This window comes from Hyperoodon ampullatus (assembly GCF_949752795.1).
Source record: "Hyperoodon ampullatus genome assembly, chromosome: 7".
Taxonomy (NCBI): domain Eukaryota; kingdom Metazoa; phylum Chordata; class Mammalia; order Artiodactyla; family Ziphiidae; genus Hyperoodon; species Hyperoodon ampullatus.
The window spans coordinates 69709198-69736991 of record NC_136920.1 but is presented as its reverse complement, the minus strand read 5'-3'; the positions used below and the strand labels follow the sequence as shown (position 1 = coordinate 69736991).

The window sequence follows — 27794 nt, the reverse complement described above, 5'->3', positions numbered from 1 at the left end:
AACCTATATTTTGAAACAAATAGTAAACACTTCGGAAACTTACCTGTTACATAAATTGCTATCAGAATTTCTAAGTTGCTGACAAAACTCTGGTGAATTGGGTGCATTGCTCAGAGATCTGTGTAAAATAACACTTGGCTTAGTAAGAAAATCAGCAGTGTCAGGAAATTCTATAGGCGATCGGTTAGTTGGAGAGCCAGCAGACATTGGTCCATGACTGGGAGAATTCAGGCCAGGTAAAGCACCTAAAAAATTGAAAGAGAAGAAAGAGATATGTATGAATGTGTGTACTGATATGTATGTGTTTATTGTCCGTGTTTGGGTGTTTATAAAGAGCATTTTCCTTCTTTAAAGAAAGCAAAGTATTTACAGTTAAATGATAAACTAACTAGATTTCTACATGGAGCTATCTTCAAGACCTTCTACGAATTCAGGCAGAATATAGACCATATTTGTCATCATCAATGACAGTGGAATAAACACCCTGTGGCAGGATGGCACATAGTAGGTAAATACTAAAAGTATAACTAAAATGTACATAATGTGTGGCACAAATTTTCCTAATTCATATTGGTCTTTATCTTTAACATTTTGTGTCCCTACCAGCTTGATTATCCACATGAACAAAAGCATCTTTACCAAATTTTATTGAATATTTTTCAATACAATTCATTTTTATCAAAGAACCAAAGTTCTTGATAGCATTAAGCAAATTAAGCATATGATAAAATCATATTAACACTACAGCAGATCCCTTAAAAAAATCCACATCTTTCCAGCTCATTCATTCATTCAACAAGTATTTGAGAGCCTATTATATGCTGGAAAACGTGCAGTGTTTCACAATGGAGAAAAAGATGCCATCCTTACAACTCAATGAACCTAAAGTCTACTGGAAAATACAAACAAGTGCTAAGTGTTAAAATAAGGGGAAAAAAAGAGTGCTTCAGACATACATCCCTAATCCTATTGATTTACTCAAGAGCCTTTGCTGGGTGCCTTGAACTAAGGGTATATCTGGAGAGGTGTAGGTGGATTTAAAACTTTATTTTGAAATAAAGATCCAAGTAAAGTGTGAATCAGAGAGGAAAGCAAATAACAGTTGTTAAGGTATTATGGTATTTTCAGACATAGTTACAGATGTGTGTGATGGTTAATTTTATGTGTCAACTTGGCTAGGCTATCATGCCCAGTTGTTTGGTCAAATTCCAGTCTAGATGTTGCTGTGAAGGTATTTTTCAGATGTGATTAACATTGAAATCTGTAGACTGAATAAAGCATACTGCCCTTTATAATGTGGACTGGCCTCATCCAATTTGTTGAAGGCCTTAAGAGAAAAGACTGAAGTCCTCCAAAGAGGAAGGAATTTTCCCTCCAGACTGCCTTCAGAGTCAAAACTACAACATCGACTCCTGCTAGAATTTCCAGCCTGGCAGCCTGCCCTAAAAATTCTGGACCTGACAGCCCTCTCAATCTGGCGAGCCAATCCCCATCAGTCAATCAATCAATCAATCACTCCCCACCCCATGTATATGTAAGTATATATGTATGTATGTAGGTATATACACATGCACGAACATCCTATTAGTTCTATTTGTCTGGAAAACCCTGACTATACAATGTGTTACTTTATTTAATCTTCATAATAGCCCTGTGGGTTAAGTAGCGTTTTTATTTTACATGTGCAGGGCTGCCAACTGCTGTTCTATCAAACTGATTTGTTTAGAGGCTCCTATAATTTCATATAATGTTGGGGCTGAAAAAGATTTTATAAATAATCGGTCAAACACTTTAATGTTTCAGAAGAGGAAACCGAGGACTAGAAAAGGGAAGTATCTTTCTTGTCAAAATAATAACAGTTAGTTACTAACTGGAGACTAAAGTCCTAATTTTCAGCATTCTTTTTTCTATTATAATACTGAGTGTCCAAAACCCTGACAAACAGGCTGAGAAGAATAAAGGATAGCCTAATTTTAGGGTAGAAATTTCATATAACATAGAAAAGCTTCGAGGAGAAGACAAAATGGTAAAGAAAACCCCAGCAACCCTTACAAGATACTTTCTACAGTACAGATTCATCATTTTTATTATAAACCTTTTAAATTGTGAAATATAACACCCATACAGAAAAGTTATAACAGGAATGCTCACCACTCAAGCTAAAACATAAAACATGGCCAGAGATCAGAAACCCATATCCAACATCTAATTCCCCTCCCTCTCACTAAAGGAAAGCATTACTTTGACTTTTATGGTAGTGTTTTTCTTGCCTCTCTTTATATTTATACCACATATGTTATCTCTTTACAGTTTAGTTTTGCCCTTTCTTTGAACTTTGTAAATTGAATCAGATAGTATAAATGCTTTTATGTCTTGCTCAACATTTAAAAAAGATGTTTCATATGTTCATTCATTTTGAATGACATATAAAATTGTATGTATGAATACAGCACAATTTTATTTCTCTGTTCAAGTACTGAACTGCCAAATTGTTTTCCAAAGTAGCTGTAGCATTTTACTTTCCAATCAGTGATGTATGAGTGTTTCTACCTCTGAACATGTTTCCAACACTTATTATACTGTCTTTAGAATTATAGACATCATAGTGGGTGTGAAGTCACGATTCCTTGTGGTTTTGATTTGCATTTCCCTAATGACTAATGATGCTGAGTATCTTTTCACGTGGTTAGGACCATTTGTATACCTTCTTTGGAGAAACATCTATTCAAATCTTTTGCCAATTTTTTAGTGAGGTCATTTGTGTGTTTATCATTGAGTTTTTTTTTTTTTTTTTTTTTTTTTTTTTTTGTGGTATGCGGGCCTCTCACTGCTGTGGCCTCTCCCGTTGCGGAGCACAGGCTCCGGATGCGCAGGCCCAGCGGCCATGGCTCACGGGCCCAGCCGCTCCGCGGCATATGGGATCCTCCCAGACCGGGGCACGAACCCGTATCCCCCGCATCGGCAGGCGGACTCTCAACCACTGCGCCACCAGGGAGGCCCTATCACTGAGTTTTAAGACATCTTTGTCTATTCTGAATACAAGTCCATTGTCAGATCGTAATTTGCAAATATTTTCTCCCATCCTGTGGACCGTCTTTTCACTTTCTTTAGGTGTCTGTTGAAGTAAATACAAATGATTTAATTTTAATGAATTCCTATTATGAATTTTTAAAAAATATTTATTTGGTTGCACTGGGTCTTAGTTGCGGCAGGCGAGCTCCTTAGTTGCGGCTCACAGGCTCCTTAGTTGCAGCATGCGAACTCTTAGTTGCGGCTTGCATGTGGGATCTAGTTCCCTGACCAGGAATCGAACCCGGGTCCCCTGCATTGGGAGCATATAGTCTTATCCACTGGGCCACCAGGGAAGTCCCCCTCTATTATCAATTTATTTCATTTATGGACTGTACTTCTGGTGTCTAAGAATATCCAAACTCAGAGAGATTTTCTCCTATGTTTTCTTCTACAAGTTTTATGGTTTCACTCTTATATTTGAGTGTACGAGCATTTAGAGTTAATTTTTGAGTATGATGACAGGTATGGTTCCAAATTCATTCTTTTTCATTTGTATATCTATCCAGTTGTCCCAACATCATTTGTTAAAAACACTATTCCTTCCCCATTGAATTACCTTGGCACACTGGCTGAAAATCAGTTGACCATGTAAGGGTTTATTTCTGGACTCTCAATTCTATACCACTGAGTTGGAATATCCTTATGCCAGTGTCACTGTCTTGATTACCATAGCTTGGTAGTAAGTTTTAAAATTTACAAGTGTGAGTCCCCCAGTTTTTTTCTTCTTTTTTTTTTATTAAAGGTAATTTTATCTACTCTGGGTCCCTTGAATTTCTATATGAATTTTCAGATCAGGTTCTCAAATTTCTACAAAGAGGCCAGCTCAGATTTTGATAAGGATTTGTACTAAATTTAGAACAACTTAAGGAGTATTGCCATCTTAACAATATTAAGTCTTCTGGTCCATGAACATGGGATATTTTCCATATGGGTCTTCCTGCGACTTCCCTGGTTGGTCCAGTGGTTAAGACTCTGCGTGCCAATGCAGGGGGCATGGGTTTGATCCCTGGTCGGGGAACTAAGATCTCATATGCCATGCAGCATAGTCAAAAATTTAAAAAAAATACATATCTGAGTCTTCTTTAATTTCAACGTTTTAGAGTTTTCAGTGTACAAGTCTTGCACTATTTTGTTAAATTTATTCCAAAGTATTTTTTTTTTAAATAAATGTATTTATTTTATATTTGGCTGCGTTGGGTCTTCGTTGCTGTGTGTGGGCTTTCTCTAGCTGCGGCGAGCAGGGGCTACTCTTCGTTGGGGTGGGCAGGCTTCTCACTGCGGTGGCTTCTCTTGTTGCAGAGCACGGGCTCTAGGCTCGCGGGCTTCAGTAGTTGCAGCACGCAGGCTCAGTAGTTGTGGCTCACAGGCTCTAGAGCACAGGCTCAGTAGTTGTGGCACACGGACTCAGTTGCCCTGCGACATGTGGGATCTTCCCGGACCAGGGATTGAACCTGTGTCCCCTGCAATGACAGGCAGATTCTTAACCACTGCGCCACCAGGGAAGTCCTGAAATTATTTTCTTAATTTCAGTTTTGCATTGTTCATTGCTAGTATATAGAAATACAATTGATTATTGTTTATAGATCTTGTATTCTGCCACACTAATGAACTTGTTTATTGGTTGTAATAGGTTTAATGAATTTCTTAGGATTTATAAATATATGATTATGTTGTCTGCAAATAGTTTTACATCTTCCTTTTATTCATTTTTACCTAAACTTCCCTGAATAGAACCTCCAACCCAATACTGAGTAGAAGTGGTAATTATTTTATAATTATTTAAATTATTTTATAATTTTATTTTATAATTTCTAATTCTTTATATTCTTTCTGTGGTGAGACATTGTTGTCATACTGTCCTTACTTTAGATATGGTTTCCTCAAGTTCTTTAAACATATTTATGGTAGCAGATTTAAAGTCATTACTAAATCCCAAATCCAAGCCTCCTCAGGGAAATTTTGTTGGCTGTTTTTCATTGTCTACATGGCGAAAAATTTCTTGTTTCTTTGCATGCTTCATGTTTTTTTTGTTGAAAACTGGACATTTTAGATAATATATTGTAACAATTCTAATATCAGATCTCTCCCACCCTCAAGGTGTATGTTGCTGGGTTTTTGTTCGTTTTTTGTTTCTGATTATTCATTGAGTGATTTCCTGGACTCAATATGTAGATCTTGTTTTCTCTGAGGTGTGTAGCCACTGAGTTCTCTGCTGCTTTTTTTCCCCTTTTCTCCTTGATTTATGCTTGACTTCTTAGAAGCCATTCTTGGGTCAGTGTAATTTAGATGAGACAGAAGATTACTTTAAATGTCTTGCCTCTGTGTCATCTGTAGGTGAGAACGTGTTTGAAAAGATACAACTTCAAACTTCCAGGCAAGTTTACAAGACAGCCTTAGCTTTTACTTCCTGCTTGTGCAGGACCTCAAGGTCAGCTACAGATGGAGTGACCAGGGCCTTCGCCTTTCCCAGATCTTTCCTGGGCACGTGCACAGCCCTAAACATGTGCTCAGCCTAGTATATGTGGTGGGATAAGTGTCCAAATTCTTTTCTTGGATATCCAGTTATTCTGGCCCCTTTTGTTACAAACAAAAACAAACAAACAAACAAACAAAAACTATCCTCTTCTGTTGCCAGAGCTTTCCACTTCCCCAGGGTCATCTAGTGTCCAGGATTTCCTTTTAAATTCCCAATCAGCTCTTGTTTGCCCCAGCTGAAATCACAGCCTTACACACTCACAGTGTTGCCTGGCATAGGGTATAAGGGTTTTTTGTTTGTGTTTTTGGAAAGCTGAGCTCTGAGTCAAATGAAATATCCACAGCACCCTGGGAATAGAAGTGTTTTCCAGGGAGCTTGAACAAAACATTTACTGTACTATCAGGTTGTTGCTTTTAATGCAGTTTCTAAAGAGGTCAGACTCTAATGGCTGCAAAGCTAGTGGCTTTTAGCTGTAGTATCACTGAGCTGGGCAGAGAGAGGGTTTGGGAAGTGCCCCCAGTTAAGCTGTCGCAGAACCCCACTGTCTCACCAAGGTTCGGTAGTTAGTTTCTCTTGTATAGATGACTTCTAGTTCTCTGGCTTTTGTTAACTTCCAGAATTCTGAAATGATTGAGTTTAGTTTTTTGCCCCTATTTTTGTTGTTTTCGCAGAAGAACAAGTTTACTGAGATCCTCTCTCTGCCATTCCGGAAGCTGATTGCTATATATGATTTTAATCCTTTGAAACTTGTTGAGACTTGTTTTATAGCTCAGCAAATGGTCTATTTTGATCAATCTTGTGTGTGTCCTTGGAAAAAATATGTATCTCGTAATGTCTGAGTGTGGTGTTTTATAGTCGATTAGGTCAAGTCAGTTAAATCATGTTGTCCTAATCTTCCATTTATCTATTACTAATATTTTGGTTTGCTTATTATACTAGATAATGAGAGTGGTGAGTTAAAATCTCCAAAATGAATACAGATTTGTCTTTCTCACCCTTTAGTTCTGTCAATTTTTGGTTTGTGTATTTTATTTTAATTAATCAATTTTTGGTTTGTGTATTTTATTTTAATTAATTAATTTTTGGTTTGTGTGCTTTATACCCATGAGATCAGACCTGTGTCCTTATATTTAGTGTGCCTTTTGTAAAGAGAATGTACTTGAGTCTTGTGTTGTTAATTGTCTGACAGTCTGTATCTATTAACTGGAGTGTATTTTCAACTTTTTTGTGGAAAACAGCACATTTTAGATAATATACTCTAACAACTCTGGTAAGATCCCTGGCACCCCCAGCTCCCCTACCAGCCACCCACGCAAGGTGTATATTTAATATAGTTTGCTTAATCCTCCGTCTTGCTACTTCTTTTTTAGTTATTCTTTATGTTTTTGTTTCTTATTTTCTCTTTTCTTGTATTATTTTAGATTATTCAAGGTTTTTTTTTAATCATGCCATTTTACCTCCTATATTAGCTTCTTACTTATACTTTTTCTTTTATTCTTTTAATTATCACCCTGGATATTACAATGTGCATCTTTGAAGTATTAGTTTCTTTTAAATTAGAACTGTTTTAGTTCTTTTCAATCACTGCCAGTACACTGTAAGTTTAAGTCAATTTACCCCTTTCCCACCCTTTGTGCCACTGTTACCATATACTTGACTTCTTTATACACTAGGCAAGCCACAAGGGAGTCATTGTTTTTAATGATCAGTATTCTCTTATGTACCCACATATTTAGGCTTACCAGTGCTTTTCATTCATTCCTGAAGATCCATGCTTCAATCTGGATCATTTTCCTCCTACCTAAGGAACTTCCTTTGCTGAATCTTAGCAGTGCAAGTCTACTAGCAATAAATTCTACCAGCTTTTGTTTGTATGAAAAAAATGTTATTTCACCTTAGTTTTTAAAGGATATTTTCACTGGATAAAGAATTCCAGGTTGGCAAGTTTTGTTTTGCAATACTTTAAATATGCCATTCTATTGTCTTTGGTGGCTGTAGTTAATAATACCGTATTGCATAATAATACTGTATTTCATATTTGAAAGTTGCTAAGAGAATAGATCTTAAAAGTTCTCATCACAAGAAAAAAAAAATTGTAACTATGTGTGGTGACAGATGTTGACTTATGGTGATCATTTCACAATATATACAAATATCAAATCATTTTGCTATATACCTAAAACTAATGTTATGTCAATTCACCCCCCCATAGATAGATAATTGGATAAAAATTCTATTAGAATGATTATTATTGGATATAGGATATAGTCAGGGTTTTTTTCTACTCTCATATTAAGATTTTTTTTTTCTTCCTCCACAATTATCATGCTACAAAAGAATGCTCTTTCCAGGGTTTTCCCTTGTTCTCTGTCTACAACTACTCAGGTTAAATAGTTCTATATTTTATCCCTGAATTACTAAGTGCCTAACAAAGTGCCTGATACATAGTACTTGTTCAAAAATTAATAAATGAGCAAACTGTTAACTAATAGCCAACCCAAACTGCTTAGTTATGTTAACTTATAACACATGAAATGGTATTCGAAATTAGCTATAAATAGGTAATGACAAGGTTTGCACTACCATATACTTTGAGGCCTCCCATATTTAAGTCACAAAAATGATTTCTTACCAGCTCTTCTTAGACCTATATGGTGAGTTAACGATACAGAAGATGACCTTTGCTTCGGGATTGTCAGTAGGTTTGAACTAAAAGGTCCATTTAGATAGCATCCTTGACTAAAAGGGAAAGATAATAGGTTAAGATTTTTAAAAACATGAGAAATTCCTTTTTTCCTTATGGTCTTCAATTCAATTAGCAAATATCTGCTTATACATTTAGTTTAGACATCTATCTAGTGCCTAAGGAGTAAAGCAGGAGCCAGCAAACTTTTACTGTAAAGAACCAAGTAGTAAATACTTTGAGCTTTGCAGGCCATATGGTCTCTGCAATTACTCAACTCTACCACTGCAGGATAAAAACAGCCATAAACAATAATAAACAAATGAGTATGAGTGTGTTTCAATATAATTTTATTGACAAAAACAGGTATGGGCCACATTAGGTCCACAGGCTATAATTTGCTGAACCCTGGCTTCAAGCAGGTTATGAATATCACCTGGAGGGCTTCTTACTACACAGATTTCTAGTCCCATCCCCAAGATTTCTGATTCAAAAGGTCTGGGGTAGGGTCAGAAGACTGGCGTTTCTAACAAGTACTTAGGTGGTCCAGGGACCTCACTGAGAATCCCTGGCCTAAAACATACAGTTTTTCACTATCTTCCGCTCCCCTTCTTCACCGATATTGATTACCCACTGACACAATCATACCCTGCAACTGAAATGCTTATTACAGGTTTTAGGGTTCTTATGAAGAAATTACATATAGATGAGCAGTCACAGTATACCAACTGATACATAAAAGGCATTTTAAGATTATATATTTTAAAGCTTTTGGCCCAGTGCCACACATATAGCACTTCCTTTCTTAGTCACTAGCCTGTTTTCTTCTGTTAGTTCCTGATGTGGGCACTTTGCTACAGGATCAAGAACAAATCTAGATTCTCTATTTTCCACTCGATATTTTGTTAGTATAGGCTGAGTTCTCAAGATTTTCCCTAACTCCTTCATCTTTTTTGTACTTCCACACCCCCTTACTCAAGGAAAATCTATTTTTCAGCATCAGATATTTCTGATGCTACCTTTTTCCATCTGTAAAATTAGAGATTTAGAATAAAGGACTTCTAAGATAACATCTAGCCTTTATATTCTATAACATTTTTTGCTCAATAGTAATAATAATTTGTTGGCAATGTTACAAAAAGAGGCAATATGTAAATAATACCACTCAACTCATTTCCTTACCAATGCTCAAGCATTCCTTGCATTTGAATATTCATTGCCTACATATAGAGTGAGAGAGATGGGGAAAGAAGAGTGACAATACCACCCAGGGCAATATTCAAACAGAACAATCTGTGTACTCTACCAATATCTACTTCCTGATTAATATTCAAAACAAAGACAGGGTTTTCTCCTTCAGAGAAGAGACCCGAAGCACTGCTCCATAGTCTTCTACCTTAATCCAGGGGGGGGGCCTAATAACTGAAACAGCTGTTTAGAATTGAGAGGTCAAATGACAGGTTTTCAGCTCGGTTCCAGAATCATTAATTCCCTGCCTATAACCAGATAAATATATACCGCAATGAGATTACATAAAAAATACTGAAGAGTGTATATGTATAACTGATTCACTTTGTTATAAAGCAGAAACTAACACACCATTGTAAAGCAATTATACTCCAATAAAGTTGTTAAAAAAAAAATACTGAAGAAAGCAGAGGGCAAGATAGGCTAGGAGTCCCAGTGATTATTAATAGTTTGTAGGAAGGTGATTAAAGTCAGACTTGGGATTCGGTCTTCAAATCCAAGTGCACAAGCATTACAAGAGATGTCAAATGTTATGGTCACAGAGTTAAGTCATATGTTAAGAGTTGATTTCTAAGACAATCAATGCAAATTACCTTGACAAGTTTTGTATCACCTCATTTATTATTTTTTTAGATAGCTGTAAAACTTTTTGGCTGTCCAACATCCAGATTTGCAGAGCCATTATCTTAAAAACTGAGTGGGATGACACCATTAGCCCTCTTGAATCTCTGCAGTTCAAATAGGTTCCAGCCATTGGTATAAATCTCTAATAAATTATGAGACACATAATTGAGAAGCTGGTTCCCAAGTACATTATTTAGAGGACATACTATTGCCAGGCAACAAGTTATTAGATTTAATTACAGAGCACTTACGGTGATGAACGATGAATCAGAATAGGTTAAAAGCAAGCCTCTTTAGTGTAGTAGTACCTATAGTTGATGGCCCTCAGAGTTTTGGTACACAATTTGCCTACATTTCCCCAGGGAAAGTCTGTTCAAAGGAAATGAGCTGTGAGTTCTGAATACGTTGTTTGTCCACAGGGAGGGTCTGGGTCCCAGCAGTCATTTCATGGATAGCAGTTTAGCCATTCTTTTAACCCTAGGTACTAACACTGTACTTGGGTAATTCAATTGTCAGCTAACGCAGAAAAGCATTCTTCAACACTTCCTGGAATTTCCTGACCAGTAAAACTTCATCCTAGGTCTGAAACTTAAGCAGAAGGCAGTATCAACTGTCATATGGACACCATACCCCTGCAGGATACTTGTTAAGCAGCTGTTTATCTTCAAAGACCCATTTTAATGTAATCCCAAACTCTTTACAGTAGTCAAGCAGGTCTCAGAAGGGTTGTAATGACTAACGCAAGGTAGAAAATGAAAATTGCCATAAAAGAGCAAAGAAAAGGTGTTAAGGAGATTCAGAGGCGAAACAGATTACTTTTCCTTGGAGAACAAGGGAGGGGGATGTCAGCATGTTATTCTTAAGCTGTGACATCTGAGCTCAATCTTTAAAGACATACAGAAATAGGGGTCAGAGGGTCTCTTCTAGGTAGAGGGAATAACTAAAAAGGGGCACAGATGTGTACAGAGGGAATATCAAACAGTTAAGCTTGACTGGATTTTCAGATAAATAAAGGTGATACCAGAGAGGTATTTTGGTGTTATAAAGTAATGGCCTTCTTAATTAATTAAAATCTCAAGTCCTCTAAGAGATGAACAGTGGTAAACTTTTTTTTTAAATTAATTTATTTATTTATGGCTGCGTTGGGTCTTTGTTGCTGCATGCAGGCTCTCTCTAGGGGCCACTCTTCATTGCGGTGCATGGGTTTCTCATTGCGGTGGCTTCTCTTGTTGCAAAGCACAGGCTCTAGGCACGTGGGCTTCAGTAGTTGTGGCATGTGGGCTCAATAGTTGTGGCATGCAGGCCGTAGAGTGCAGGCTCAGTAGTTGTGGTGCACGGGCTTAGTTGCTCTGCGGCATGTGGGATGTTCCCGGACCAGGGCTCAAACCCGTGTCCCCTGCATCGGCAGGCGGATTCTCAACCACTGTGCCACCGGGGAAGCTCCAGCAGTGGTAAACTCTTAAGAGTAGGTAATACAGTGGCTGTTCAAGTAGGACTAATTCTTCTTCCTTGTGGTTTTCCTCCTTTGGAGTCCTTTCATCATACCTAACATAAGGTTTATAATACTTCACTTTTTTTCTCCAGGCAAAGTATAAAGAAAACCAAACTTAAGTCCTATTTTACGCTTTACACAAATGAGGCAGCTGAAAAATATAATTAAGCTTAATTTTCAAAGGGATTGAAACTAAAAACAAAATTATGAGAAAACTTCAAGGAAGAGTCTAACACAAGTTACATGCCTGTTACTTTCACGCAGAGAGCTTTCCAAATCATTTTTCTACTCTTATTCTTTGCAAGACTGCTCATCTCTGTTTGCTTAATTTTTCCAAGTAAGGGTGCAACTTTGTCATGAGGGAGTAACAGAATTTTAAATCTCAGGCTAGGAATTTGGGCAGTATTCTATGGGTGTTGATAAATGTCCAAAAACTTAATGATTAGAAAAAACTGTATAATCAAAGTTTTGTTTACAGAAGATTTCTGGTGGAAGGGTAGAAGATGGATTGGGTAGTGAAGGATATTAGAAATGGAAGGATAATTCAATAGCCCACATAAGGAATAATGAAAGCATGAAATAGTGTAGGCAAAGTGATAAAGGAAAAAAAGGAATAGAGAGGAAAAGAGGTTTAGAGATAGACTTGACAACTGTTATCTATACAGTAAGGTAACAGGATGTATAGATAACATCAAGTTTTCTAGGTAAATCAATTTTGTAAGCAACCACAAAACTAGAGGACTGCAGCACTGTGCCAGGAAATGAGGACAGGATAATAGTAACAGAGGGAGAAGCAGCTGGAGGGATGAGAAATTTGGTTTCAGACATAGTTTCAGGGAGCAAGAGGTTCAATATTTAAATCATGCTGAAATCACAGGGTGATTTAAAATCATAGTCAGAGAAGCTATGTTCAGAATCCAGAGCTGCATTCGTATCAAAACTAGGAAATGTGATCTCCATTCTGGAGTACTCTAATAAATTCAAAATGAATGCCTCATGATTACAGAGTTACAAGTCTATTCGTTTTGTGCTACTAAAGCTTAAATGTTCCCAAACAAAATGTCACCATATATTTATGATCTATAGCTATGATGTCTAATATGCCTGCCATTTATATCTATATGATAGTTGCATATGGCTCTTTGTATTTTAATTAATTAAAATCAAATCAAATTTAAATTAAGTTCCTTAGTCATACTAGACACATTTCAAGCTCTCAATAGCCACACGTAGCTAGGGGCTACCAAATTGCATGTACAGCTATAAAAAATTCCAATCATCACAGAAATTTCTATTGGACGGCACTGATCTAGAGACTTGAATTTCAAAAGGAAGAGTGGTTGTCAATGCTTCATATATTCCCCTTTACCCTACGTTCAAAGTATACTTAGAAATTTATTACTGAGAAGCTCCAGCTTCTGCACACTAGAAAGATTACTTCTAGCCTCACCTCTTTAAAGTAGATGTTTCCTAATATGGCCAATTACTGTATTCTTCAAAGTTCTAAATCCTTTATGAGGCATATGATTTTGTTTTAATGAGTGTTAAGTAAACATATGGAATCTGCCTATACTTACCTTTAACTCTGAGATATGTTCGTATAAAGATTAGTTTTCCTTGGACCATGTTTCTATTTTATTATCAATCGTGTGAGGCAGGAGTATAAAAATAACTAACTCAGTGCATCAAACGTTTCTTTTATCTTAAATGCATTGCTGTTACATCAGTGTGATGGAAAGATGAAAAAATAGAATCATTCCTTCTTAAACTCGTAAGTATTCTCTAGATATTTCCCAGGGTTAAGAAATACCTGTCATATTTTCAGTTCCTAACGTCATTTACTTCGTCATATCCTGCTTCCGTTAACAAAACAACAACAACAACAGCAACAAAAACCATTATCCTGTTTAGGCTCTGGGCTAGCTTTGGACCAAAGCTCATTTTCCTGTAATGTTCTCTTCATACTTGAATCCATCCCTATTTTATAAATCATTTCACTCAATTTTTCTTTTATAAAAATGGAATTCATCTACTTGAATGTACTGTAGAAGATTCAAATTAATAAATCACACAAGAATCTGGAAAATTACAATGATCTGATCATATTTCATATATAAAAATGTTAATATAGTTTAACAGATAAATAGCTCTGATCCAACATTGCCACCTACTGTTTCAAATTTGTAACTGCACAGGTCAAGTTAAAGTATCAACACAACACATGCTCAGTCCTAACAAAGTGGTTTAACAGGAAATTTACACTGGTTCCAATTTTATTATAATGGTTAGATAATTGACCAAATAGAAGCTTATAACTCACATAAGAGATCAATATCTTTCCTGGCCTTTAAAAGGCAAAGTATTGAATCCTTTGTTATCAGAGTAAGTGGATATATATACACTCAGAAGATCTCAGCTCCTGCAGTCTCCCAGTATCACTCACTTGGTTGCAGTTACTGACACCTCTCCTTTGTAGGATTAGCACTGTTTAGTTCCAAGTAAATCCTCAACAGAATATACAATATATTAGTAGTTTTAGTTCCCCAGCAGGAACAGGGCTTAAAAGTGTCCTGTTACCTTACATCTCACGTCTGAGGTAACATCTGGGGTGAACCTTGGGGATGTTCCTCCTTTCACAAGTCAGAAACTGTTGACCAACCTCTGAATACTACGCAGTGGACTGGTGACTGCCCCTAATATGGCCACCTCTACCGTGGCTTTCCCAGTACTGCATCCTAAATTGATCCTTGTTTCCTTAAACTGCCTCCCTGATTCATGTTCTTAGGGCTCCAGCATGCTTTGTACCCAACTTACCTATTTTGGGGGAGAAGGGAGATTACCTTCTTTTTAAGAATCAGTTTATCAGGCCACGTTACAAACAAAGCCATCCTATACTAAAATACTTCCAGTGTTCCTTTATGCTTTTAGAACTATTTCAAACTTCATTCACAGAAAGAAAGTTGATGTATTAGATTCAAGTTTCTTGAAAAGGCTCTGGAGATTTTACCTTAAAATGCCAAATTCTTGGTGAGGCCTTTTGCCATTATTGCGTTCCCACCTTGGAGTAGTCTGGTCGATAGGTGGCAGACCTGAGGTTCCCGAGCTCCTCCTCAGCTGTGGGGTTGATAAACTATTCCTACTGTTTAGCCCCTGTTGAATAATTTAACAATGATTAAAATCGTTATCCTTCAATATGCCGTAAAAGATGGTCCATGGAAATATCAATACAAAGTACAGTTGACCCTTGAACAACTCGGGGGTTAGGGGCACTGATCCTCTGTGCAGTCGAATAATCTGGGTGTCATAAATAACATACAAGTGGGCCTTCCCTATGCAGGCTTCCTCCATATCCGGATTCCGCATCCGTGGATCTAACCAACTGCAGATGGTGTAGAACTGTAGTATTTACTACTGAAAAAGATACGGGTCTGAGTGGACCCACACAGTTCAAACCCATGTCGTTTAAGGATCAACCGTACATTTTTAGCATGTATAGGAGTAACAAAATATTTTATTCTGAAAATCTGTCAATTTTACTCCAAACATAACATTCTATATTGTTCTTCTATTTATCTTCCTCCAACTAAAAAGTGATTTCTGATCTCCCTACAGTTTAACCAAATTTTTTTCTTTTGTACATTTTATTCCTAATTTTATGAGAAATATGCAACTGACAATTTTAAAAGTAGTTATGAAAGATTTACCCTGAAAAAAGACTTCAGAGGGCAAGCTTAGGATCAGGAGTGATCCCTATTTCCTAACATATTTTCAGTACAACGCTAATGTACATAGATAGAGGTTAAACTGCAGAATTCTGAGCTACCTTTTGAATTAATAACTAAATTAAATTCAGAACACCTTTCACATTAAGAATATTTTACCCTAATTTTTGAAAATATTCTCGGTTAATCCAAATGTTAACCAAAATATTCCATTTTTGACCATTGTGAATAGGTGTTTTAGTGAAATTGACATTAAAGTTTCTGCTTCTTATAAATTTCCCCTATCAGCAGACACGAAACCATCTCAAAGAGATAAATACCATTTATATTTAAGTTTTCCCAAGAATGTTGATTTTTTAAAGGTTCAATGTTAGTTATATTTACATTGAAAAAGTTGTTTATGTAACATCCTTTCTGACTATAATTTAGGTCCATAGAATCTTTCTTAGTTCTTAATACACATATAAGACGTTTACATTAAATTACCTGTTCTAACTCCCTTTTCCTTACTAATTATTTTTTCATAAATGCTCTTGCTCTTTTCTGAAGTAACATCAGGCTTTTTATATTCTTTTCCAAAGCAGAGATAAATTAGATAAGAAATTCAAATAAGAAGTTTTAAAGAACACAAAGAAAAGAAATAAGGGTTACTTCCTGTTTCTTATATGACTTATTCCTATCAGTAAATTCTAGTACTCAAAATAAGCCTTATTACCTAGAATGTTCAGGAAATGAGGCAATTAGGCATCCTATTTAATTAATATTATTGTTTAAATGTTTCTAAAATGTACAGTACACTTTTCTACATAGTAAACATAATAACAAACATAATACTGATATCAATGTGATTTATTTATTTATTTATTTTTGGCCTCGTCATGCGGCTTGTGGGATCTCAGTTCCCCAACCAGGGATTGAACCCAGGCCACAGCAGTAAAAGCCCAAAATCCTAACCATAAGACCACCAGGGAATTCCCTCGGCGTGATTTTTATCACTAAGATTTTTAAGAATTATTTTTTAAAATTACTATTCTAAACATCAGATGTCAATGGAAAATACAAAGGAAGAACAACATATCAAATGAAAACTAACTCAAGAATATATTAGTTATTTTATTGATGAATTTATTGCTATCCCTTTTTGTTGCTTGTGATTAACCTTTCTCATAGGTAGAGTGCTAAAAAAAATGCTATATAACTTAATTACCATTGGGTTTTGTGTAATGCAGGTGCTACTCGATACACTTTAAAAATAAAAGCATCACATAACTACCTATGATCCAGATTTGTGAACAATTATCAAAATTTTGCTCTAATCAGGCTTGCTTAATTTTTCAACACTTCTATACAATAATGCTGAGAATTAACAGAGTTAACTGATGATCAGAGTCTCTCCAAAAACTATATTTAACTTTTTCTAAGCTCTAGATCACTATTACAATGAACAAAATTAACTGGTTTGAATTTCGTCTTCTCTTAGTCTCTTTAGCCAGTAGAATAAAGTAGTTAAAATAATCTCTAAAATATTTCTATTTTTAAAGTTTTATGATCTTTGCTACTGGTAAAGGTATTGATAGTCAAATAAAAGAATTAAAAGCAACCTGAACAGACATAATATATACCTATTTAGAACAGTATTTATTATTTTCTAAAGGAAATCCTATTTTGAATCAGTGATATTTAAAGAAAAATTAATCCCATATCTACTGATGGAAAAGTCAATGCCTATTGGGCTATAGTCATCTCCAGTGGGTAGGCAGGAGGTAGGGAGAGACAGTTCCAAAAAATGTGAAAATCAGTTTAAAATAATGCTGTGTAATTTCATAAAATGAATATTATAATGATCATTTTTTCTTGGTTCAAAAAGAACAATTTCTGGTTTCTAAAGAATAAAATAGAATAATGACACAATTTGAATACTAGTTTGCTGTACAGCCTGAAATTAAATTTGCCTGTTCTCCACTTCTTAAAAACAATAACAACAATAATAAAAAACTAGTTGTTACCGATGAAGTTATAACTGCTAATTACATCAATATTATTTAGAATAAAAACTGAATACTTAGAATTATTTGAGATTATGACTACCTCTGAAGTCCCAATCAACTCAATGTACTGGAAAAGAAGCTGGCCCTTTAAAAAGAAATTCTATTTTATCCAAAATTTAAAGGAGCAGTTTTAATTCAAAAACATTATTAAACGTGATAAACAGGGCTGGCTGATTACTGTATTTTGACCTTGTGAAGTTTTCTATCTCCTTTCTCGGCTGGGTCCTCTATTTCAGAGCAGTGATAAAATCCAGGAAATGGTGTGAGAGGATTAATCTTTGGCCTACAGGAGCCAGAGAAAGCACCCATCAAGCTACTGATACTCCGGAGGGAAGAAATGACTTGCGGGGGAAGGGTTGGGTCAACCAGAAGATCTGACACCATATTACGAGCCTCATTTAGTACCGAAAGATCAACTCCACTTCCACCTCCAGAATTCTAGAAAAGAAAAAAAAAAAAAGAAAGAAAAACAACCCATAAAATTATATATGTATTACACAGAAAATTTAACATTTAAGAAAAACTTAACTCTAACAATAACTAAGTACTTGAATCCTATTAAATATTAATTTTCATTTATTTGGACATGGCATAAATGATATAACAAGTGGTACGATTCTAACTTTAAAATTTTTGATGCTGATATAACAGATATTGTGAACTTTTTTTCCCTACATTTTTCATTAGTGTATCTCATATTTAACGGTATTCATTAATGACTTACCTTTTTAATAGTATGGAACCAAATTTGTGTTTCTTTCAGAATCTACAGTTTGGGCATTTTATTAATTTATTAATGATTCTCTTTCCTCTATGTCAAAATTTCTTTCAAACATATACAGCATTTCTTTTATTTACTCCTCACTTAAGAGGCAGTCTAGCATAGTGACAAGGCTTTGTTGCAAAGACATCTGAGTTGGAAATCTAGACTTTAGCCCTAACTGCATGACTTGGAGCGAGTTATTCAACATCTGAACTTTTCAGTTTCTTCACTGTAAAATGGGGATAACAACTACCTCATTAAGGGCTGATATGAGAATTAAATCTGAAAATCTATGTGAAGCACATAAAGCAATGCATGGTACATATATTTTAAATGCAATAAATAAAACTATTATTATCCATATTATAGAAAATGATGAGATAAAAAGGAGAAAAAATGGTGTCAGAGTTCAAAGGAGACAGTGATAACACTGAACTGAATAGTTAATATGGAAGGAATAACAGGACGTTGGGCCCTTAAAAATGGATAGGAAGTACATTTTTTTAAATTTAAAATTAATATTTCATTGATGAATATATATGATATGATTTTTACTTTTTGAATATATATATTATGTTCAACTCAATTACCCATAGAAATAAGTGCACTGATAATCAGAACAGTGAAATGTTACTTTTGTTTTATTGTGCCTTGAATTTACATTTGGGTATGTTCATAAGTATTCAAAGTATTTATTGAGTTCACTGTTTATTAATTATCCTTAACACATTTTGAAATTGAAAAATGTTATGAAAGTTAGAACAACAATTAGCTTAGTAATGTCTTTGCTCTTTGTGGAATTCTTTTCTTTTTCCTTGTGAAGTATTATTTTGTATTAGTTTTTATCTTAAAATGTTCCCCATTATTGGTCCATAGCCCAGCTATTTCTAGTCTTTATAAGCAAACACCTCGCTCTATATGTCACTGTAGATATTAAGCATACTTCTGACAGATAGCTTCCCCTAACTTGAACTACTGAACCAAAGTAAATGAACCAAACCAAAATCACAATAAAACTACCCTTGCATACGTTGGTCAAACCTATACCTCCACAAATTATATATAACAGTATCTGTTTTCCCACACCCAAATAAGAAATCTGTTGTCATTTGAGTTGGTGTTCCCTTATATGCAGTGTGTCATTTCTCTCTGGCTGCTTTCAAAATATTTTCTTTGCTTTTAGTTTTCAAAAGTTTAATTGACATATCTCAGAGTAGATTTAGGGCGGGGGCACTGATCCTATTTGGGATTCACTCAGCTTCTTGAATTTGCAGAATTACATCTTTTGCAAAATTTGGGAAGTTTTCAGCCATTATTTCTTCAAATACTTTTTCAAACCTACTCTCTCTCCTTCTCAGACACTGATGATATGAACGTTGGATCTTTTGTTATTGTCCACCAGGTCCTGAAGGCTCTGTTCATTTTGTTTCCATTTATTTTCTCAATGTTGTTCAAATTGAGTAAATTCTACTGATCTATCCTCAAGCTCAGATTCTATGCTCTGTCATCACCACTCTATTGAGACCATTTTACAAGTTTTTTATTTCCATTATTGCATTTTGCAGTTCTATAACTTACCTTTTTTTTTTTGGTAACTTCTATTTTTTTGCTAAGATTTTCTATTTTGTTTATTTGTTTCAAGAGAATTTGTAATTGCTTGTTAGGATGTTTTTATGATGGCCGCTTTAAAATTCTTTGTCAGACAATTCCAAATCCGATCATCTTGGTGTTAATCACTGACTGTCTTTCTCATTTAAGTTGTGATTCTCCTGGTTCTTGGTATGACAGGTGATTTTCAAAATTATATCAACATTTTGGTAACTATGCTAGAAGACTCTGGGTCCTATTTAAATCTTTTATAGTAGGAGGTGGTCTTCCTCTTTAGATTTAGCACCAAGTCCTAGTCTACTTTTTCAGGCTGTAGTTCTAATGAAAATTTAATTCTCAGGGCATTCACAGTGGTATTTTCCGTCTGCTTGATTTTCTCCTGGTGCCACTAGGGTTTCCACTGGTCCCTGCTGGTGCTGCGGGTGAGAGTTGGTGGGGAGCTTCCTCAGGTTGGGCTATCTGGTGCCTCTAGGTCGGGGAAGGGAGTCTCCAAGCCACAAGGACAAAGAGCACTTTCTGGGCTTGGCACCTGTGTTGTGGAGACCTGGCCACCCTCTGTCTCATTGGGGAAGGGGAGTCTCATGCGTAGTAGGGAATAACCATACTTCCCTGGCCACTTAATGTCAATGGAGTTCCTGATCAATTCCCCCTTGGTGTTGTTGGCAAGACTCTCATTCAATTTTAAGGAAAGGAAGAGCCTACCTGCATCACATTCTGTTGTTAGGCTGGGAGTCTGCATTACCCCAACATTTGCTGTTGGGTGACAGTTTTAAGACACCCTGTCACACTATGTTGCTCCTCTGATACTGGGGTCCCTAATTTCTCCTCTTTGCATTTTTCAGAATTCTCCTTTGTTTGCTTCTTGCGTTATTTCCAGAGTTTATACTGGTACTTGGCAGAGAGTATCAGGGAGAATTAAATCTGATGATACATGCAGAACACATAAAGCAATGTATAGAATATATAGGTAAAGGGCAATAAATATTATTATTATGGAAATTGGTGAGATAAAAATACAGATAAAATGGTACCAGAGTTCAAAGAATATATAGATAACTTTAATCTGAGTGATTAACAGAAACATTATGGTAAGGGTGGCATTTGAGCTGAGCTATTCATTTGGTAGGATTTTACTCAGAAAGATTAGGAGAAAAGAATTTTTTACAATAAAAACAAACAAAATTTATTTGGGGGAACTCATTCTTCAAGAAGGAGAGAGCATAAATAAAGGTACAAAAGTGGTGAAATAGTGTTGTACAGGGAACGTAAAATTTTTTAAGTATAGGCCATATATATATATATATATACATATATATATATATATATATATATATACTTTTTTTTTTTTTTAAAGAGCAGTGGAAGATAAGGTTGGAGAGGCATGTTGGAACCAATATTTGATAACATCAGATTCCAGGCTAAGGAATATGGACATGGAGAGTCATGGGTTTTGAGGCGGTCAAAGAGAAATAAAGCAAGAAAAGGAAAAAAGAAGTGATGGAAGGCATTAAAAAGAAGGCAGTACTTATGATGTTAAGACCTGACAAAAGTGTGAGAAAAGAGCATTCCAGGCACACAGACTAGCGCCTGCAAAGATGCAGAGGCAGAAGCCTGCCTGGCTTGTTTGAGGAATAACAAGGCCAGTGTAGCAGCAGCACAGTAAATGAAAGGGAAAGCAGAAGATGAGGTCAGAGAAGTAAAAGGGAGTAAAGGAAGGGACCATATTGTGCAGGGTCTTTTAAGTCCATGATTAGGACTTTAGCTTTTATTTTCGGTGAGATAGGAGCATAGTGAGCAAGAGACTGACCATCTGACTTATGTCAGATCCAATGGAATATTCAAATTATTTGCTATAACTTTAAAAGTTTAACTTAAATTCTTATTTCCCATTTGGCTTATATTTGGCAAACTCTTGGTTTTGTACACAGAGCCAAGAATACTACATTTTAACAGTTACTGTGGGAGTGGAGGAGGGGGAGGAGTAGGTGGCTGTGTGTCCCTGCAAATGCTAAAACATTTGCTATATGCCCTTTATAGGAAAAAATTTGCTAACTCGTATCTTATACTATAGTTTCAGAGATGCTTAGTATTTATTATTATTGAAATTAATATAATATCAGCTTATAGTTTTGTGTGCTACTATGTACCAGGCACATATTATTATTTTAATCAGCCCTCTGAGGAAACTGATATTATTCCCAATTTATAGATGAGGAAATAGGTTCAAAGTGTCTTAAAAGGCTTGCCTAATTTTTCAGCTGGGAGGGACTAGTTTGTATCAGACCAACTCTTCTGCCTAGAACAATAGGTCTTATGAAAATAGGCCAAAATAAAATAGAAATAGCATCCATTTCAGGGCATCAGAACACAGTCAAGCAGCCAGGGCTTGAAAAAACAAGAACCTGGTGGCGCAGTGATTGAGAGTCTGCCTGCCGATGCAGGGGACACAGGTTCGAGCCCTGGTCTGGGAAGATCCCACATGCCGCGGAGCAACTAGGCCTGTGAGCCACAACTACTGAGCCTGCGCGTCTGGAGCCAGTGCTCCGCAAAGGGAGGCCGCGACAGTGAGAGGCCCGCGCACCGCGATGAAGAGTGGCCCCTGCTTGCCACAATTAGAGAAAGCCCTCGCACAGAAACAAAGACCCAACACAGCCAAAAATAAATAAATAAATAAATTTATATATATATATAAAAGAAAAAACAAGAACCTAGAGTTAAGAGAAAAGATTGAAATGAACCCAATATTCTGTGCTACTTTTTCCTTTCACAGAATTTGCTACTGATTCATAGCTGACATGGGGCAGAGAAGGTGAGAAGCAGAGCAGTTAAGAGGCTAGGAAACAGCTCTATGCTGGGAGACCGAAACTGGAATTTAGGGTTATAAAGACAGGGAGAGCTTTAAATGCCAAGCAAGATCCCAGAGAGAAGGGAAGAACAAAAATGCAAGCTTGAATTCAGAGCTGCTTTTCCCCTGAAGATATTTGCCAATCTGTAAACAGTGGCCAAGAGATGGAGAAACCAAGCAGAAATCCTCAAAAAGATTTCTATTTTGAAAGTAAAATATAGTTTTCAGCAGTCTCAATGCTGGATAAAACAAAACAAAAGGAGTTCCGAGAAAAATACCACTAACCAAACTGTTATAAGAAGAGGCAGAAAACCTGAATAGTCTTAAAACTATTAAAGAAACTCAATAATTTAAAACTTGCCCATAAGAAAAGCTCCAAACTGAGATAGCATCACCAGAGTGTTCTTCAAAAGGAAGAAATGAAACCCATCTTACCAGACTCTTCTAGATAATAGAAAAAAAGGTAATTTCCCACCTTGTTTTATGAGGCCAGTATAACCTTTATACCAAAAACATGCCAAAAACATGATGAAAAACAAGAATAACAGGCCAATTCTCTCACATAGACATAGATTCAAAATATTAATAAATAAAATCCAGTGATATATATGTGTGTGTGTGTGTGTATATATATATATATATATATATACATATATATATATATATATTTTTTTTTTGGCTGAGTTGGGTCTTCGTTGCTGTGCACAGGCTTTCTTTAGTTGTGGCGAGCAGGGGCTACTCTTCGTTGCGGTGCACGGGCTTCTCATTGTGGTGGCTTCTCCTGTTGCGGAGCACGGGCCCTAGAGCACGCAGGCTCCAGTAGTTGCGGCACGTGGGCTCTAGAATGCAAGCTCAGCAGGTATGGCGCTCGGGCTTAGTTGCTCCACGGCATGTGGGATCTTCCCGGACCAGGGATTGAACCCATGTCCCCTGCATTGGCAGGCGGATTCTTAACCACTGCACCACCAGGGAAGTCCCTGATACAAATTTTTAAAAATAAAATACTTCTTGATCAAATTTGCTTTATTCTGGATTCCAGGGATGGTTCAACATAGGCACAAAAATAAAACAATATAATTTACCACATCAATAGAATAAATGGGGGGAAATCCAGGGATCATCTCAATAGGTGCAGAAAAGGCATCTGATAAAATTCTACACCGATTTATGACTTAAAAGAAAAAAGTTTTTAGTAAAATGGGATTAGAATAGAACCTTCTTAATCTGATAAAGGGTATCTATAGAAAACATTAGTGGTGAACATATTGAATATTTTCTCCCTGAGTTCATGAACAGGACAAGGCTGCCTACTAGTAACACTTCTATTCAACACTGCATTAAAGATCCTAAACTGTACAGTTATGCAAGAAAAATGGCAAAGGATTGGAAATAAAATAATAAACCTGTACTTATTCATTGATGATGTTATTATATCCCTAAAGACTCTAAAAGAATCCTCAGACAAGATATTAGAATTAATAAGTAAATTTAGCAAGGACACTGGATACAAGAATCAATATATAAAAATCAACTGAACTTCTATGAGGCAGCACAAACTATTAAAAACATGGAAGTTCTAAAATTGATATCTTTTACAATATGCTTTGCAATTTTAAAAATTAAATATCTAGGAATAAATCTAACAAAATATGCATGACCCCTACACTAAAAACATTATTAAGATAAAGATGATACAGATCAGTGAAGGAATTATACCATTTTCATGGATTGAAAGCCTCAGTATTATGAGATGTAAATTCTCCTCATACTGATTTATAGAGTCAATATAGTCTCAATCAAAATCCTAGCAGTATTTTTTTGTGTGTGTGGAAATTTTCAAGTTTATTAAAGAATAGTTAAGATAACTTTGAAGAAGAACAATGCTGGAGAACTTACTATCAGATGTCAAGACTTATTAAAAAGTTACAGTAATTAAAGTAATGAGTGTGGTATCAGTGTTTCAGGAGAGACAAATTGACAAACAGACCAGAAGAGAAAGTCCTGAAACAAATCTACATATGGTCACTTGATATATGACAAAGGTTATAATACAGTGCAAAGAAGAAAGAATGTGTATTTTGTTCAACAACTGGAACTGGGTCAATTGGATAACCATATGGGAAAAAAATGTCTTGATCTATAAATCACACCATACAGCAAAATCAATTCTAGATGCATTACAGATCTAAAGATGAGAAGTAAAACAATAAAACTGCTAGGAGGTAACAGAAGAGGGTAGACACAACCCAGAGGGTAGACACAACCCAGGAGGTAGACAAAGTGTTCTTAAATAGGACACACACAAAAAAATCACTAGACAAAAGGGATATGGTTGATAAGTTGGCATAAAAGGAAGTGATTGATGGAGTACTTTTAATAAGACACCATGATAAGCCACAGACAGGGAGAAGATTTTTTTTATGAATATATATATTCATGTCCAAAATACATAAAGAACTCCTACTGATCACTAAGTAAAAGGTAGATAATCAGCGGAAAAAATAGGGAAAAGATCTTTACCAGAGGATATCTGAGTAGCAAATCAATATAAAAAGATTCTCAGCTTGATGAGCCATAAATGAAATACAAATACTAAAACCACAATGGATATTCTTCAACAGCTACCAGAATGATTTAAAACAGACACTACCAAGTGTTGGCAAAGATGTAGAGCAACTGAAACATCCATATACTGCTGATGGTTGGGTAAAAGTGATACAATCTCTTTGGAAAATTATCTGGTGCTTCCTACTAAAACTGAACATACACATGTATACCCTATGACCCAGCAATGCACTCTAATGTATATATCCAACAAAAGACAAGAATGTTTCAGCAGCATAACTTGCAATAGACAAAAAACTGAAAAATAAAACAAATGTCAATCTGCTATAGAATGGATGAATTAACTGTATATTCATTCAATGAAACACTAAATAGAATGAGAATGGATGAATTACTACTATGTATAATAACATGAATTAATCTCACAGATAAATTTTGAAAGAAGCAAGGCAGAAAATACATATGAGTGATTCCATTTATACACAATTCAGAAAAAGACAAGAGAAACTAAGTTGTGATGACAGAAATCAGGTTTGAAAGGACGCTTGGGACAAGTTGATGACTAGGTGGGGAGCATAGGGGGCTTTTGGGGTGCTGAATTCTTCATCTGAAAAATGGTCACATGTATATATTCACTCTGAGAAAATTCATCAAGTTATACAGTTATGACCTGTGCACTTTTATATATGAGCGTTACACTTCAATTTTTTTTTATTTTTTTATTTTTGGCCTTTCAGTGCAGCTTGCGGGATCTTAGTTCCCTGACCAGGGATCAAACCCAGGCCCATGGCAGTGAAAGTGCTGAATCCTAACCACTGGACCACTAGGGAACTCCCTATACTTTGATTTTTAAAAAAGGATTATTAGGGAGAGAAAGAGGGGTAGGAGAAGAGAGAAATAAAAGTCTGTGTGACCACAAGCCCATGCTCTCAACCATTACTGCTTACTTATCTTTAGATTTTACCAGTAATTTAGGTAGATACTCTTTTAATTGGAAACTGAGGATCTTGGTGAATATGACTGATGAAAAAGGCCACTATTTAGGTCAAGAAACCCCAGCCCCTTTTAGGTCAGATGTGGCCTTCCTCACATCATCTGACTGTAACAGTTACACCAGAGAATATTTTTTTCTTAATGGGCTGTTGTGGCTATTCCATTTAAAGTTTAAAAATAAGAATCAACCATTCAAAGGGGTGTCCATTTTTCAAAATTTTATGTTGGGACAATAGGAGTAATATGTCTGTAAACACAAACGACAAAGATTTGATTTTTATTAATGTTTATCTATTAGTGTGAAAAACATCAGGTTTCAAAAGCATATGAAACATAATATTACAATCATTGTAGACTAGAATTATATAAACCATACGTTTCAATACAATGGAAAACTAGGAAAAGATCTATAAAGATATATATCAAAAGTTAACAAAGTTAACATAGTTATTCCTTGATGTTTGAATGATTTTCCTTTTTTCTCCTATACTTCTATTTTTAATTCTACTGATAACAACATAAAGTGATCAAAAAATCTTTAAAAAGTACATTTTGTATGATTCCATATATATAAAGTTCATAAATAAAGAAAACTAATTGCTGGAAGTCTGGATAGGGATTTTCTTTGGAAACATAGGTAATGACTAGAATGGCACACAAGTGAGGCTTGTGGGATGCTGGTAATGTTCTATTTCTTGTTATGGGTACTAGTTATATGGGATGTTTAATTTTTGAAAATTCATTGAGCTGTGCAATTTTCTGTACATTTATCAGTAACTCTAGGTGGAGTGAACTGGGGGGAAAAGAGCCTCATATTTAATATAGATGAGCCCAGATTATATTAGCAACATTTTAAAAATAACTATTTATATAAGTTTGGTTTCTTATTTTCTTTTCCCTTACAATTAAAATATATTTTTAAAAAACTACCTAAATGAAGTTCTGGTTATTTTAGTTCAGCTAAAGAAAAATCTTACAGCATATAAATTAAAGTTACATTCAGAAGATTTCTATGTCAAAAATCTGATTACAGATATTAATTATTAGTGATATCACTTATATTTACCTGATAGTGAGGTTTATACCACTGCTTTAAGTCCCAATCCCAAAGAATCATCTGGGAAAAAAAAAAAAAAGAGTTCACTTAGTTACAAACCATAAGTAAATAAATATATGTAAAGACAAAATGGAGCATCTTCAATTACAGATACCTAAAATACCTTAAAGTTTGGGAGAGGAATTGGGAAGATTAGAATAAAAATTATCTCTAGATGGAATATTTTATTAATTATACAATCTGTGATTGAGAAATCAAAAGAAAAGTCAGGATAAAGTCACTAAACTAATCTATATTCAACATATATATTCAAAATATCTATTACCACAGAACTGAAAATATAAATCCAGAAGCACATCCATTCACTAAAAATACAAGAAAAATGACAAACCACTGTTCTTCCCCCTCCCTACCCTCTCCAAAGGCTCATAATTTGTCATTTTAAACCAGTGTCAGTAGGTGGTGCTATTTCCTTACCAATAAGGCACTTCTGTCAAAAGCACTTTAAAAAGCTTGCCCTTGGTTTACATTAAGCATAAAAGAATGGATTTATAAAAAGCTACACACAACCCTTTTGATTAACAGATAATTAGTTTTC

The 27794-nt window shown here is 35.5% G+C and overlaps 1 protein-coding gene across 2 annotated transcripts in view; it reads right to left on the bottom strand.

Annotated features, from left to right (window-relative positions):
• Nucleotides 1–27794, bottom strand: part of PDE3B (phosphodiesterase 3B) — a gene marked incomplete at its 5' end in the record, with an annotated part of 167860 nt that overhangs the window by 39552 nt on the left and 100514 nt on the right. Inside the window, 5 exons of one of the 2 annotated variants that reach the window (XM_079708105.1) lie at nt 44–245; nt 8181–8287; nt 14603–14745; nt 17555–17803; nt 27206–27256. In XM_079708105.1, the coding sequence (XP_079564231.1) occupies nt 44–245; nt 8181–8287; nt 14603–14745; nt 17555–17803; nt 27206–27256 (752 nt within the window). The remainder of the gene's footprint in view (nt 1–43; nt 246–8180; nt 8288–14602; nt 14746–17554; nt 17804–27205; nt 27257–27794) is intronic. The other variant, XM_079708106.1, reaches the window with a different exon arrangement.